This window comes from Arachis ipaensis, chromosome B07 (assembly GCF_000816755.2).
Source record: "Arachis ipaensis cultivar K30076 chromosome B07, Araip1.1, whole genome shotgun sequence".
Taxonomy (NCBI): Eukaryota; Viridiplantae; Streptophyta; class Magnoliopsida; order Fabales; family Fabaceae; genus Arachis; species Arachis ipaensis.
The window spans coordinates 30,927,877-30,943,311 of NC_029791.2; the positions used below are offsets into that span (position 1 = coordinate 30,927,877).

At 41.8% G+C, this 15,435-nt stretch overlaps 2 protein-coding genes across 2 annotated transcripts; one reads left to right on the forward strand and one right to left on the reverse strand.

Moving 5' to 3' along the window:
- LOC110265027 (protein FAR1-RELATED SEQUENCE 5-like) lies at positions 482-2,665 on the forward strand. The gene is made up of 2 exons (XM_021107761.1): positions 482-789; positions 883-2,665. The coding sequence occupies exons 1-2, from the start codon at positions 482-484 to the stop codon at positions 2,663-2,665; spliced, it is 2,091 nt and encodes a 696-aa protein (XP_020963420.1).
- Positions 5,796-8,636, reverse strand: LOC110264550. Its single transcript, XM_021106693.1, has 8 exons — positions 8,537-8,636; positions 8,356-8,440; positions 8,166-8,243; positions 7,983-8,075; positions 7,874-7,898; positions 6,222-6,331; positions 5,997-6,117; positions 5,796-5,855 (listed from the first exon to the last, which is right to left on the reverse strand). The coding sequence occupies exons 1-8, from the start codon at positions 8,629-8,631 to the stop codon at positions 5,821-5,823; spliced, it is 642 nt and encodes a 213-aa protein (XP_020962352.1). The 5' UTR covers positions 8,632-8,636; the 3' UTR covers positions 5,796-5,820.

The window sequence follows — 15,435 nt, forward strand, 5'->3', positions numbered from 1 at the left end:
GTTAAACTCTGGTCGAACCAATAAACCATTGAACCAGTCACCTAACCGGTTTATTGACCGGTCCGGTTCTCACAACCTTGGTTTAGACATGGTTATTGTTCCAGGCATGTGATTGGGGATTGGGGAACATCTTCGGATCAAGTCATGGTTTCCTCCTTTCCAGAGTAAGCCGAAAATTGTACTTGCTACACGATTGTGATTACTCTGGTAGGGGACCTGCAAAAAGCTAATGCAATTCTTTCAATTTATGTCTATCATACCTCTTCAGTTATTGGAGTTTGTAGGTGTCCCGTTTATTTCTATTGCCGCCACGTTCTCTTCATTGTTCGTAGCCCCTAAGGGAATCTTTAGCTGTTATGGTTGTTTGGCCGTTTAAAATTTGTAGTATAATTTGACAAGCACTTTCATGGGCGGAGTGATTGATTGTAACTTGTTGAGCGCTTTCATTTTTTCAGGCTAGAACTGTGAACCGATAACTCCGATGGATTTCAATGGGATGTTTGGGGCCGAAGTGGAACAGTCAGATGAGAACAGCTCGGATGGATATTGTGGCCGTTATTATGCGAGTGATGACGAAGGTGGTGAGGAAGGTGACCCAACAGGGCACAGAGAAGATGAACATGGTAATTTCTCAGGTGGTGCCAGTCATGCAGGGGATGGTGGCAAAATTCGGCCGGTTGTGGCAGAGGATTTCCTAGGCAGAGAGTTTGTTGGGGAGGAGGATGCGTATCTTGCGTACAAGGAGTTTGCTAGGACGAGGGGTTTCGGGGTCCGCAAGGGAGATGTGGGGTGTGTTGATGGGGTTTTGGTCAGGAGAGACTTTTTCTGCCACTGACAAGGCACAAGACATCCTAAGCACTATGATCATCCTGAGCGAGTTAGGGAGGAGAGGTTGGAGAGTCGAACCGACTGCAAGGCGAAGTTGAAGATTTACTATGATGTGCAACGCAGTGTGTGGAAGGTCAGGACCATCTTCGATGAGCACAACCACGAGCTTGCTCCGACCATGTTTTCCCACCTCTTACCTAGCCATCGCAAGATGAGTAACGGCGACAAAGCGCAATTTGATAGCATGAAGAAGTTTGGGATACCAACCTCGAAGATAATGACTTACATGGCTGGTCAATCTGGAGGGTATGGAATGCTGCGATTTACAAAGCGTGATTTGTATAATTACGTACACGGGCAAAGGATGGCTCGAATCAATGATGGTGATGCTGCAGCAACGATCAGTTACTTGGAGGGCAAGGCAAATGCCGACATGACGACTGTGGCACGTTACACGCGAACTGCGGATAATCGGCTAGGGAGCCTTTTCTGGGTCGACGGTGAGATGATGTCGGACTATCAGTTATTTGGAGATGTTATGACTTTTGATTCGACGTATCGGTCTAATAAGTACAAGAAACCGCTTGTAGTGTTCTCCGGGTCAAATCACCACAAACAAACAACCATTTTTGGATTTGCGCTACTGGAGGATGAGGAAGTTTGTACTTACCGGTGGCTGTTGTTAAATCTTGTAGACGTAATGGGAGAGAAGACGTCGTGCGTTGTTGTCACGGATGGGGACAAAGCAATGCGCGCAGCCATCGCGGAGGTGTTCCCGGCAGCTAGGCACCGGCTGTGCGGGTGGCACTTGGAGAAAAACTGTGTTCAGAGGGTTAAGGATACTGAATTCCGGAAGGTCTTTAAGAAGGCTATGTATGCCAACTTCGAGGTGGAGGACTTTGAGGAATATTGGAAGAAGGCGGTGAAGTCACTTGGCCTTCAGAATAATAGTTGGGTTCAAAACACATACGAGCTCAAAGAAAGTTGGGCAACAGCATATCTCCGGGGCATGTTCTGTGCGGGATACAGGACAACCTCCAGGTGTGAGGGAATTAATACATACATAAAGGGGTTCCTGAAATCCACTAATAGCATTTTGGAGCTGGTGCACAGCTTAGATCGCGTTGTAAAGGATTATCGAAACAGCGAAGTCACGGCGCAGTTCTATTCTACGTATTATAGCCCAGTGTTAACAACCGGGCTTGACTCCATTGAGCTTTTTGCATCAAAACTGTACACGCGGGCAGTTTTTAGAGAGGTGAAGAAACAAATCAAGGGTGTTGCGACATTGTTGTTTCATGGGAGAGATAACATCAGCACAACGGTTGTCTACAAGTTTTCAAGGATGGGTGCCCCTGGTAGGATTCACAAGGTTTTGTTCGACCCCGATGACAAGAAAATTCAGTGCGACTGTTCGATGTGGAATAGCGAGGGTATTCCATGTAGTCACATTTTCTGCGTGATGAAACACGAGGGTTTGGATCAAATCCCGGACAGTCTTATAATGAGAAGATGGTGCAAGAATGCAAAAGATTCCAGCCGGATGCCGGTGACTACGAGACCTGGACATGAGGGTCGCATGCTTAGGTATGCCACACTTTGTTCGGCCACAAGCTTGGTCGCAAGACTTGGTTCGGAGGAGGGCGAAGACTTTGAATTCGCTAGGGAGAGCATCGCAAGTGTAATAGAAAAGCTACGTCACAGATTTTATGAGAGGGCAGGCGGTCAGCCAGGTATGTCGGCGTGGAGCCCGATGAAGGACCCGGTGGTCGCAAGAACAAAAGGTGCCCCTAAGAGGACGAAGGATTTCGACCTAAGCAGTCAACCCGATTTCTGAGGGAAGAGACGTTGCTGCACCAAATGTGGCATTCCAGGACATACAAAGAAGACATGCAGTGGGGGTTGTGCACGAGGTGTGTCCGAGTTAGGTAACGGGGTCTCGCCAACGTTTGGCAAAGGTTCGCATCACGGCCCTTCAGCATCGTCAGCGTCGCTTCCGACAGAGCGCGGTTATGCGTGTGAGGTAATGTTAGAGATCTTCTTGCCCAGTTAAATAGGTTGCTTCTAAGGCTGCATTTATGCGATTAGTTTCATCGAAACAGGGTATGCCATAGTGCTTAGTCTTGTGTTACAGTGACATAATTTGGTAGATGCCTTACTTTTGATTATTTTGCATGTTATTCCCTGGGTTACAAGACCATTTGTGATGTTATTCATGGGTAGGAGTTGTTTGAACATTGCATTTGCCCAATAGAATAATATAGGCCAGGTGTATCAGTCTTAGTGGATTGTGCTTGTTAAACTGTGTCGTCATTCGAATTGTTGTATAGGTTAAGACAAGTTACGAAATTAAATTAGAAGGGTTATGTTGTTTCAAGTGAACACGGGAGGCTGTGCGGTTTCCTATTTGCTGAAGTTAATTACTGGTATCAATTCTTTGCCTAGTGGATTGTATTTTGAACAAAATCTTATACATGCCAACATGCTTGCATGATCAAACCTCGACTCATAGCGATGGTGGTCTCAATAACGTGTCTAGCTCAGCGGTGAATACATCCTCCATGGTGAATCGGAGAGGTAGTCCATCTTGGCGTCCTCCGTTCTGTGGCGGGGAAGTGGGGGGACCTTCTTCCTTGGGGGCCAACACATCCACCAATTCTATGCATCCCAACCTTGCTCTGGGCACCAAAGCGAACCGCCGCCGCACGAAGGCCATTGCAGTATGGCGACTCCAACAAGGACAACGAATGAGGACTTTTTTGAACGGTGGCTGCTCCAGGCACGCGGGTTCTCCTGAGATGTACTACGATGTTTTCTATTTCTCTGTTTTAGCAATTCTGACCTGTCGACTAAGCCATGTGCCTGTTGGTGTCGAACAGAATGTAATTGGTCCTTGCTCCTCCAGCAAAATGCCGGGTGGAGCTCCCACGCGTGGAACTTGATTTTAAGCGGCGGATAACAGGTAACGAATAATTTCTGTTTTGCCAAATTTTGTATTTTTGGGGTAAAGTCTGTGTTGCTCAGTGGTCGCCTCAAATTTTAATAGTGTGGGATCTGTTTTTCTGATTTTTTTGTAATTACTATTCCATAGTGTGTTGGTGGTCACTCTCTTAGTGCTGCCAGCGAACACACTGCATTAGAGGTTTTAGTTGATTTTTTTTTATTTTGTGTCCATTATAATTTGGGTAGCAGTCAATTTCCACACCAGTCTATTCATCAAGGATCTGTGTTCAAATGAGGTAATTTGGCTGGTTGTAATTGTTCTGGAACGTCTTAAATGCTCGTCTCACTATGTCCTTATCTCCGATTTTCTGCATAATTAAAGATTTCTCCACTGTATTATGAGGAACCGGATCATGATATCTTTGTACCAAGTTCATGGACAGGTGCAGGGCTAGTTGAAGTAATTTGCTTCGTAAATACAGATTCTCAAGCTGAAGTACAGATGCAACACCAGTTGAAGTTATTTGCTTCCTTCATAAAGATGGAGAGTACGCATTTTTAGTAGAAGAACTGGATGCTGGTTGCTTTGTTTGAGTTAATGTAGGATTTGAACTTGAACTTCTTAGTGTTGAAATTTGGAATACCTTAGGTGTACGTTGCATTGATGTCTTCTTTGTGTTGAAATACTTTGGTTGTAATATTTGGGTTTGCCAATTGCCAGATCGGGTTATAGAGTACTGTTGCAAAGAGGCCAATTGTATGTGATGGGTCAACAGTAACGTTTTTTTTGGGCAACAATAATGTTTTTTTTGGGCCAACAATAACGTGCCTTTTTTTGGGCATCACAAACGATTTTTTTTTCCAACAATAACTTTTTTTTGGGCAACAATAACTTCTTCTGTGGACCCACAGTAACGTTTTTTTTTTGGGACAACAAAAATAGTTTTTTTCTTTTGGCCCAACAATAATTTTTTTTCTTGTGGGAACAATAACCTATTTTTTTGTTGGCCGACAATAACGTTTTTTATTTTTTGCAACAATAACTTTATATTTGTGGGCCAACAATAACGTTTTTTTACTTTGGTGGGCCATTATACCCGAGTTGCAAAATGAAACAGCAAAGGTTCGAACCCCCTTCCTGAGGCAAAGATAAGGTAGTCACAACCCCCGGCCTAACCTTGTCGTTATCAACTTATGTGCAAATTAAACTTTATGTATAAACCTTTCACCCATTGATATAGTTGTGTTTAAGTTAATTTATTTTCAATTCTTAACTCATTCATTGTTCACTTAATTATACATTTTTCTGAACAGAATTTTTAAACGTAGCCAATTTTTGTTTTCGTAACTGCATAAAGTCTATTAATATGATTTCTCAGTAAGTACGTATAGTATACACTATTACAATAGATCTGAACACTGATTTTAATTTCTAGACCATCGTTTGGTTTATAACAATACGTATTTTACGAACATTGTGGCTGTTACAAAATGTATCTTGTGGTTAGAGTTTCATAATGTCTTCATAAGAATGGTGCTGTAATTCTTCCACGCCATCAAAGCCACCTTACCCATTGGCAGAGACACGCTAGAGAATTCCGAAGTGGAAGAAGCTTTCCTTTGCCAGGTGAAGAGTTTCTAACAAAAAATTGCTACTATGACCTCCAAAAGTGCTTAATGCAACCCAAATATGAACCTATGGTGGCACTCCAAGTTGTTCCAAAATGGCCACAGGGTTGTTGTAGGTGTAACAAAAAAGGGTACCCACACATCCTAGGATCGGGACTTCTTGTTGCTGCGATGGCTACTTGGCCTCCACCTGCCAGTGAGCAACCGCTTTGTGAACAATGTCGCCAGCCATTTCGTTGTGCGACTTCATCACCAGATCTACCGCCAAGCGCATACACGTTGCGGTGCTGACATGCTATAACACAAGAAAATCGAACCCGAGTTAACTAGGTGGTTAGCTATACACAAGCCTATCATGGGATGAACTAGTCACGGAGAAAAATACCTGGACACTATAATCCTCCCACAGATGGTCCATAATCATCCACTGTGCCACCCACACGCCGCAATCCATTTTGTTGCACAGTCACAACAAACATAAATGAGTATGTATTCCATAGAAGATGCCACTTTTACCATGACTGGATACACTTTTTATTTTCTTGAGTCAACAATGCATGTTCGACGCATGTGGATAGAGGATATTCATTGCTCACGAGTTTCGATCCTGCCGAGCAGTTCAGGATCTTCGAAATCGAACGTTGAAAACCTGGGTCGAACGGAGCAGTTGCCGGAGAGCCAAGACTGTTCCAGGGTTAGCCCTTCAAGGTACAACGCCTACTTAAATAGGAAGATTATTACAACGTTCAAGAACCCAGCGTCAACACCAATTAAAAATTCTAATGCGATCCGAAAGTCGGGAATTAAACAGGAATACTCACCACACGCGTCATTGCGATCTTCCTTGCTTCTGCTTGGGAAGGATCTCGAAGCGAGTCCAAGTAAATGAGTTTCATGCGGGGAACATCAATTATCATGAGATACCAGTGACCATCTGATGAGCGGATATTTTATACGCTTTTTGGGGTTAATTTCATATAGTTTTGAGTATGTTCTAGTTAGTTTTTAGTCTATTTTCATTAGTTTTTAGGAAAAATTCATATTTCTGGACTTTACTATGAGTTGTGTGTTTTTCTGTAATTTCAGGTATTTTTCTGGCTGAAATTGAAGGAGCTGAGCAAAAATCTGATTCAGGCTGAGAAAGGGCTGCTGATGCTGTTAGATTCTGACCTCCCTGCACTCAAAGTGGATTTTCTGGAGCTACAGAACTCGAAATGGCATGCTTCCAATTGCGTTGAAAAGTAGACATCCAGGGCTTTCCAGCAATATATAATAGTGTATACTTTGCACAATGATAGATGACGTAAACTGGCGTTCAACTCCAGTTCTCTGCCCAATTCTGGCGTCCAGCGCCAGAAAAGGATCAAAAGCTGGAGTTGAACGCCCAAACTGGCATAAAAACTGGCGTTCAACTCCACAAATGGCCTCTGCACGTGAATTGCTTAAGTCTCAGCCCAACACGCACCAAGTGGGCCCCAGAAGTGGATCTCTGCATCATCCATCATAGTTTACTCATATTTTGTAAACCTAGGCTACTAGTTTAGTATTTAAACAACTTTTAGAGACTTATTTTGTATCTCATGAAATTTTAGATCTGAACTTTGTATTCTCTGACGGCATGAGTCTCTAAACCCCATTGTTGGGGGTGAGGAGCTCTGCTGTGTCTCGATGAATTAATGCAAGTATTTCTGTTTTCCATTCAAACACGCTTGTTCCTATCTAAGATGTTCATTCGCGCTTAACTATGATGAAGGTGATGATCCATGACATTCATCACCTTCCTCAAACTATGAACGTGTGCCTAACAACCACCTCCGTTCTATATCCGATTGAATGAGTATCTCTTAGATTCCTTAATCAGAATCTCCATGGTATAAGCTAGAACTGATGGCGGCATTCATGAGAATCCGGAAAGTCTAAACCTTGTCTGTGGTATTTCGAGTAGGATTCAATGATCGAATGGCTGTGACGAGCTTCAAACTCACGAGTGCTGGGCGTAGTGACAGACGCAAAAGGATAGCAGATCCTATTCCGGCATGATTGAGAACCTGCAGATGATTAGCCGTGCGGTGACAGCGCATTGGGAATCTTTTCACTGGAAGGATGGATGGTAGCCATTGACAACGGTGATCCACCTACACACAGCTTTCCATAGGAGGACGTGTGTGCGTGAATTAGAAGACAAAGGAAAGCAGAGATTCAGAAGACAAAGCATCTCCAAAACTCCAACACATTCTCCATTACTGCATAACAAGTAACCTTTAATTTATGCTCTCTTGGTTATTCGAAATTCTACTGAAAAACATAATTGACTTCCTGACTAAGATTTACAAGATAACCATAGATTGCTTCAAACCAACAATCTCCGTGGGATTCGACCCTTACTCACGTAAGGTATTACTTGGACGACCCAGTGCACTTGCTGGTTAGTGGTACGAGTTGTGAAAAGTGTGATTCATAATTCGTGCACCACCATCACACCACATCGGTTGATGTATCTAGACATAAATTGAACACATCAAAATTCAGTCCAGATGTGAAAGAATTAAGTCGAAAGTAATTAGGTCACGCAACTAACATACCCTGGTGACCCTGTCCACCTTGCACCGCATGTAGTTGTTACGAAGCGAGGTGGCAATGCCTGAGGTAAGCGTACGGCCTTTGAGCGCGGCTTGCTGGTATAATTCAAGAAGGGAAACTTCACCTAAATGTTCTCCACAAATTAACTGCTGCTCAACAAATTCAAAAGTTAGACCATGACATACCATGATGCTTGTGGGGAGGAACCATTGAGTTTGTTTTGAAGTCCTTGTGAGCATACGGATGACCACATTTAGAACGTGCAGGGAAAGAAGTGATCAATGAAGAATAGGGTCAGTGTGTCATCATCAGTTCGCGCATAAAGGCATGCCGTTAACACCACGTTATACTATCAGGTTCTCTAGAGGCACCTACATCGTCCACAACCTCCGCTCTCGGAACAAGCGTCATCAGGGCTGCCCTGTTAGCGATGCCATCGCCGACATCAACTAGTAGCTCGCTGTCAGGTTAGCATGCCGCCATGTCACAAAATTTGAATATCGAAAAACATTCTGACCATAGAGCCGTCATTGCAAGCCTGCCTCATGTTACTGACCTGGGAGGGAGATCCCTGCGGAAGACATAAGCCGCCACGGCCAGCTCAACTGGAGAAAGATTCATGTCGTGCTGCGGCTGGAATGCCAAGTTCATTGTCTGCAAAATCCATGGAAAGTGTCACAAAAAAGTACTACTAGCAAATCTGATATCGCATACTAGGTTAGAGTTGGCTTTTGTTAGTTTAAAAACAGATTGAAGGTCGCACCCGGGGAATGTGGTTGACTTTCATTGCCGTTTGTTGGCAAACATCAAGCACATCGTCGTTCTCAGCGGGATAGTAATTGGTCTGAACCCTAGTGGGGCGACGCATGCATCCAGAGCCTTCTTTAGGGGGATTCCTCCTGCTTGGGCTATCACACACTTTCTCGGAAGTCAAATCGACCTGCAAGAATGAACTGGATTATTAGGCTATCTCGAACCAAAGTTTCATAGAATAATGTATATGCATGCTATAAATAAACTCCCGTATCCCAGAAGACCGAACCACTTCCGGCGACGGGCTTGCGGGTGACTTTTTGTGGGGTCAGAGGTTCTTTCTTGTGGGTTTCTTCTTCCGCGAATTTTTGAACGGCATATGATCAACCGTGAAGGTCGTGTCCATGGTAGGACGGGATGAGAAACCCTTGCCCTGTCCCGGAGTACGTAGTTGGCTGTCAATGGTTCTCTTTTTTGACATCGCAGTAGCTTCCCCCTTGCAGCATGTGCAAGTGGCGCAGTGTCCGAAGGGAACCAGGTTCAGGGACACAGCAGAATTGTCTCTTCTCAGTAGCTTGATTGCATCCCTCACTTCTTGTACAAGTGCATCATGCCGGGATAGCATGGCTGAAAGTTTCCTCACCTCCGTTTGCATCCCGGAGACATTTGTGACCATACTCATCGCGATGGTTTCACCGTCCTGCAGCAACAAGTACCACATCACACAATCTTGCACTTCCAAATAAGCCACATTTTGAATGCAAAAGGCAAAGGACCCAAGTAAGAGGTACCTGGTTTTTTGGAGCACGGGAGGATCGGGAACTTCCACATGATGCAACTTTATCATCATCTCCGCCTACAAAGCCCCTGTAAAATTCAATTGAGAATAAAACTTTAGCATACTAACCCAGGTACATTCCATGCAATGTATACTTTGACCCTTAAATAATTAACTCCATATATTTAATTACCTACTATTTTTAAGACACGACCTCTTCCTCGCACACGACGATGAACATCTGGAACTCGATCTAGCCCCCGGTACCTGTACGGGATGCGGTCTGTCCCGAACGTTCCCAAACGACTTTTTGCCGAAGGACAAACGACAGGATCGCCTACAATACCCAGGAATTGCAACGGTTAGCATAGGCCCACGGGTTATATGCTCAAGCCATACGAATACCTCCATCGACGGTGGCTGCGCTGCACCCCCTTCTCCTTTCAGCTTTTCGGGCACAACGATCGCGTTGACAAGCCCAGGAGTATATGGGGTACATGCTTGTTTCACCTACAACCCAATGGCCCACACATTCTCTCGTTATCACAGCCCATCAGATTGGTTACATTGTAAACATGCTTGTTTTGTTGGGCCAGGTATGCATGGGCCTGCACCAACGACGACACTCATAGGGCCAAGTTGGTTCTACACATGCTCACCTAACCCTAATACGACAACGGGGACAGTAAGGTCTTTTGAAAAGACCATGTTTCCAACCCCGGCAAGATACTTACTAGGTAGAGCTTGTGAAGGGAAAGACGTGGGTAACGGACCCGAGTGCGCTGATACTAATGAAATGGTTACGGTTCAGAAGAAACAGATCACAGCTATGCTAGGAAGGAATCAACTCACATGGCATTAAGCGAAGAGCGAATATTTCACGTGGTTTCTGCAGAGGGGTAAGAAACGTGTCCGCCACTTAGGGTTCCATTCACGGACCCCCAACGAAGCGATTCTACCCTGTGTTGTCCTCTTCGGTGGCAAGATTCTGGCGTGCCGAGAAACAGTGCCGAAGGAATAATATTGTCAGACCCTAACACTGCCAGTTGCCAACATAGAGACCATTTTTGTGGAGGAGGTTAACAGGCCCAAGTTCTTTTTCATTTTTCTCCTCCACTCGTGGAAGTATTGTGATCTTCGTGAATAAATCCTGCTACCTAAACCCATCCTCACATAGTCATCACATGAATTGGCCTCTGACGGAACTACCCCTTACATTTTTGTCAACTTCATTCGCATCAAATTAGTATGACCATGACCATCCTCATATTTGTGGCGGGAAACCACAGTAGCCAGGGATGAAATAGTCTTTCTACAGGGATCACAAACCAATGCGTGCTATAGTACAACCACTGTGTTGTCCATCATGCTATCGTGTCATAGCTGCTTTAACAGAAAATCACAACACACAAGACGACGCCGTGTAGAATCTCGTGGGCCCCGCAACTTAACCCAATTATACATGCATGACGAGGCTGGCTAATTTGACTTTCACAATGTAGCGAGTCATTGTTATGATCGGGGCAAACTCGACCATCCAAAAAACTGCCTAAGAAAGTGGCACTATAAATATCCCCCAAAGGCTTCCACACCACAATGCATCACACAAAGCCCTTTAGGGTTAGGGTAGAAGAGAGCATTAGAGAACCTCCAAAACCATGGCACTCCATTATGGGGAGAGCCTCACCCAACTAAATAAACACCACACACGTTACAAATACCTGTTAGGCAGACACATAAACCCCTTCAATGTTTTCTTGGGATTGGGTGGCATTGGGAACAAACACATGACTCAGTTACCTTTCTAATTACGTCGGATCCATTAATGGGTGTCTGCCTCGGCAAATCTCACGTTTAAGAAGGCCGGGGTGACTTGCAAGACTGCCTCTCTACCAATGTGTTTAGCGTCAATGAATGCAAGCTTACCGACTCCCTGCTATAAGTTGGCACATCGAGTCCTCGATGTTGTGGAATAGCCTCCGGTGCCGATAATAATTGATGAGCGGATAATTTATACGCTTTTTGGCATTATTTTTAGTATGTTTTTAGTAGGATATAGTTACTTTTAGGGATGTTTTCATTAGTTTTTATGTTAAATTCACATTTCTGGACTTTACTATGAGTTTGTGTGTTTTTCTGTGATTTCAAGTATTTTCTGGCTGAAATTGAGGGACTTGAGCAAAAATCAGATTCAGAGGTAGAAGAAGGACTGCTGATGCTGTTGGATTCTGACCTCCCTGCACTCAAAGTGGATTTTCGGGAGCTACAAAACTCAAAATGGCGCGCTTCCAATTGCGTTGGAAAGTAGACATCCAGAGCTTTTCAGCAATATATAATAGTTCATACTTTGGTCGAGTTTAGACGATGCAAAAGGGCGTTGAACGCCAGTTCTACGCTACAGTCTGGAGTTAAACGCCAGAAACACATCACAAGCCAGAGTTGAACGCCAGAAACACGTTACAAACTGGTGTTCAACTCCAAGAATGACCTCTCCACGTGTAAACTTCAAGCTCAGCCCAAGCACACACCAAGTGGGCCCCGGAAGTAGATTTATGCATCAATTATTTACTTCTGTAAACCCTAGTAGCTAGTTTAGTATAAATAGGACTTTTTACTATTGTATTAAAAATCTTCGGATCATCTTGGGACGTTTAGTTCTTAGATCATGAGGGCTGGCCATTCAGCCATGCCTGAACCTTTCACTTATGTATTTTTCAACGGTAGAGTTTCTACATTCCATAGATTAAGGTGTGGAGCTCTACTGTTCCTCATGAATTAATGCAGAGTACTACTGTTTCTTTATTCAATTCAACTTATTCCGCTTCTAAGATATTCATTCGCACTTCAATATGAATGTGATGAACGTGACAATCATCATCATTCCCTTACGAACGCGTGCCTGACAACCACTTCCGTTCCACCTTAAATTGAATGAATATCTCTTGGATCTCTTAATCAGAATCTTCGTGGTATAAGCTAGATTGATGGCGGCATTCATGAGAGTCCGGAAAGTCTAAACCTTGTCTGTGGTATTCCGAGTAGGATTCAGGGATTGAATGATTGTGACGAACTTCAAACTCGCGAGTGCTGGGCGTAGTGACAGACGCAAAAGGAGGGTGAATCCTATTCCAGTATGATCGAGAACCTCAGATGATTAGCCGTGCTGTGACAGAGCATTTGGACCTTTTTCACAAGAGGATGGGATGTAGCCATTGACAACGGTGATGCCTCCAGATGATTAGCCATGCAGTGACAGCGCATCATACCATTTTCACAGAGAGGATGAGATGTAGCCATTGACGACGGTGATGCCCTTACATAAAGTTTACCATGGAAAGGAGTAGGAAGGATTGGATGAAGACAATGGGAAAGCAGAGATTCAGAGGAACGAAAGTATCTCTATACGCTTATCTGAAATTCTCACCAATGAATTACATAAGTATTTCTATCTTTATTTTATGTTTATTTATTTTTATTATTCGAAAACTCCATAACCATTTGATATCCGCCTGACTGAGATTAACAAGATGACCATAGCTTGCTTCATACCAACAATCTCCGTGGGATCGACCCTTACTCATGTAAGGTTTTATTACTTGGACGACCCAGTGCACTTGCTGGTTAGTTGTGCGAAGTTGTGAAGTTATGTTTGGACCATGGTATTGTGCACCAGTTATTGGCGCCATTGCCAGGGAGAGAATGAACAACAAATTTTACAATCTCAGAGTAACAATTTCGCATACCAAGTTTTTGGCGCCGTTGCCGGGGATTGTTTGAGTTTGGACAATTGACGGTTCATCCTGTTGCTCAGATTAGGTAATTTTCTTCTTATTTTGTTTTCAAAAATTTTTCAAAAATATTTCCTTCTTTTTCGTTTTTCCCATTTAATATTCAAAATAAATAAATAAATAAATAAATAAATAAATCTTTTCAAAAAAAATTTATATTTTTCTTCAGAATTTTTTAGAATGAATTCTAGTGTTTCACGAAGCATGTTGAAGCCTGGCTGGCTGTAAAGCCAGGTCTAATCCTTTTGGATAGGGGCTTCCAACCATCAGCATAGAGGCAAGTTAATTGGAATATCATCTGTTGCATGCCTAATTTATATCATAAAGCTGGCTGGCCATTAAGCCATGCCCAACCCTTGGATTGGAGCTTTAGGCCAACATTGAAAGATTTCTGGAATTCATATTAAAAATTTTGGAATCCTTATTTTTCTTTTTCACATTAATTTTTGAAAAATCCAAAAAAATCATAAAATCATAAAAATAAAAAAATATTTTGTGTTTCTTGTTTGAGTCTTGAGTCAGATTTTAATTTTGGTGTCAATTGCATGTCATCTTGCATTTTTCGATAAATTCATGCATTCATAGTGTTCTTCGTGATCTTCAAGTTGTTCTTGGCCAGTCTTCTTGTTTGATCTTCATATTTTCTTGTTTTGTGTCTTTTCTTGTTTTCATGTGCATTTTTGCATTCATAGTGTCTGAACATGAAAGATTTCTAATTTTGGTGTCTTGCATATTTTCTTTGCATATAAGATTTTCAAAAAAATAAGTCTCGATGTTCATCTTGACATTCAAAGTGTTCTTGGTGTTCATCTTGACATTCATAGTGTTCTTGCATGCATCACATGTTTAGATCCAAAATTTTTATGCATTGCATCATTTTCATGTTTTTCTCTTTCATCATTAAAAATTCAAAAATCAAAAAATATCTTTCCCTTTTTCACTCATAAATTTTCGAAAATTTGAGTTGACTTTTTCAAAACTTTTTAAAATTTAGTTGTTTCTTATGAGTCAAATCAAATTTTCAATTTAAAAACCTTATCTTTCTCAAAATCTTTTTCAAAAATCAAATCTTTTTCATTTTTCTTATTTATTTTCGAAAATTTTAAAAATATTTTTCAAAAATATTTTTCTTCGTTTTATTTCATAATTTTCGAAAATATCATCAACAATTAGTGTTTTCATTCAAAAATTTCAAGTTTGTTACTTGCTTGTTAAGAAAGATTCAAACTTTAAGTTCTAGAATCATATCTTGTGATTACTTGTGAGTCAAGTCATTAATTTTGATTTTTTTTTAAATTCAAATCTTTTTCAAAACTAATTTTAATCATATCTTTCTATCATATCTTTTAAATCATATCTTTTTCAAAAATTTGATTTTCAAATATCTTTTCTAATTTCTTATCTTCTTATCTTTTCAAAATTGATTTTCAAATCTTTTTCAACTAACTAATTGACTTTTTGTTTGTTTCTTATCTTTTTCAAAACTACCTAACTAACTCTCTCTCTCTAATTTTCGAAAATCTCTTCCCTCTTTTTCAAAAATTCTTTTTAATTAACTAATTGTTTCAATTTTTAATTTTATTTTTAATTTTTTCTTAATTTTCGAAAATCACTAACCCCTTTTCAAATTTTTATTTTCGAAAATCCTCCTTCTCTCTCATCTCCTTCTATTTATTTATTCATCTACTAACACTTCATCTCACCCAAATTCGGACCCCCTCTTCCATCTGTGTTCGAATTTTCTCTTCTTCCCTTCTTTACATTACATTCTTTTCTTCTTCTACTCACACAGGGGAACCTCTATACCTGGGTAAAAAGGATCCCTATTATTATTATTTTTCTGTTCCCTCTTTTTCATATGAGCAGGAGCAAGGACAAGAACATTCTTGTTGAAGCGTACCCTGAACCTGAAAGGACTCTGAAGAGGAAACTAAGAGAAGCTAAAATACAACAATCCAGAGATAACCTTACAGAAATTTTCGAACAGGAAGAGGAGATGGTAGCCAAAAATAATAATAATGCAAGGAGGATGCTTGGTGACTTTACTGCACCTAATTCCAATTTACATGGAAGAAGCATCTCCATCCCCACCATTGGAGCAAACAATTTTGAGCTGAAACCTCAATTAGTTTCTCT

Bases quoted from the DNA above. Each gene is read 5' to 3' on its own strand.
- LOC110265027 (XM_021107761.1), top strand. From the start codon at position 482: ATGGATTTCAATGGGATGTTTGGGGCCGAAGTGGAACAGTCAGATGAG. The intron at 790-882 runs GTGTGTTGATGG...TGAGCGAGTTAG, and splicing joins GTCCGCAAGGGAGATGTGGG to GGAGGAGAGGTTGGAGAGTC.
- LOC110264550 (XM_021106693.1), bottom strand. From the start codon at position 8,631: ATGAACTTGGCATTCCAGCCGCAGCACGACATGAATCTTTCTCCAGTT. The intron at 8,076-8,165 runs GTATGTCATGGT...GAATTATACCAG, and splicing joins TCCTCCCCACAAGCATCATG to CAAGCCGCGCTCAAAGGCCG. The intron at 6,118-6,221 runs GTGAGTATTCCT...CTATTTAAGTAG, and splicing joins AGATCGCAATGACGCGTGTG to GCGTTGTACCTTGAAGGGCT.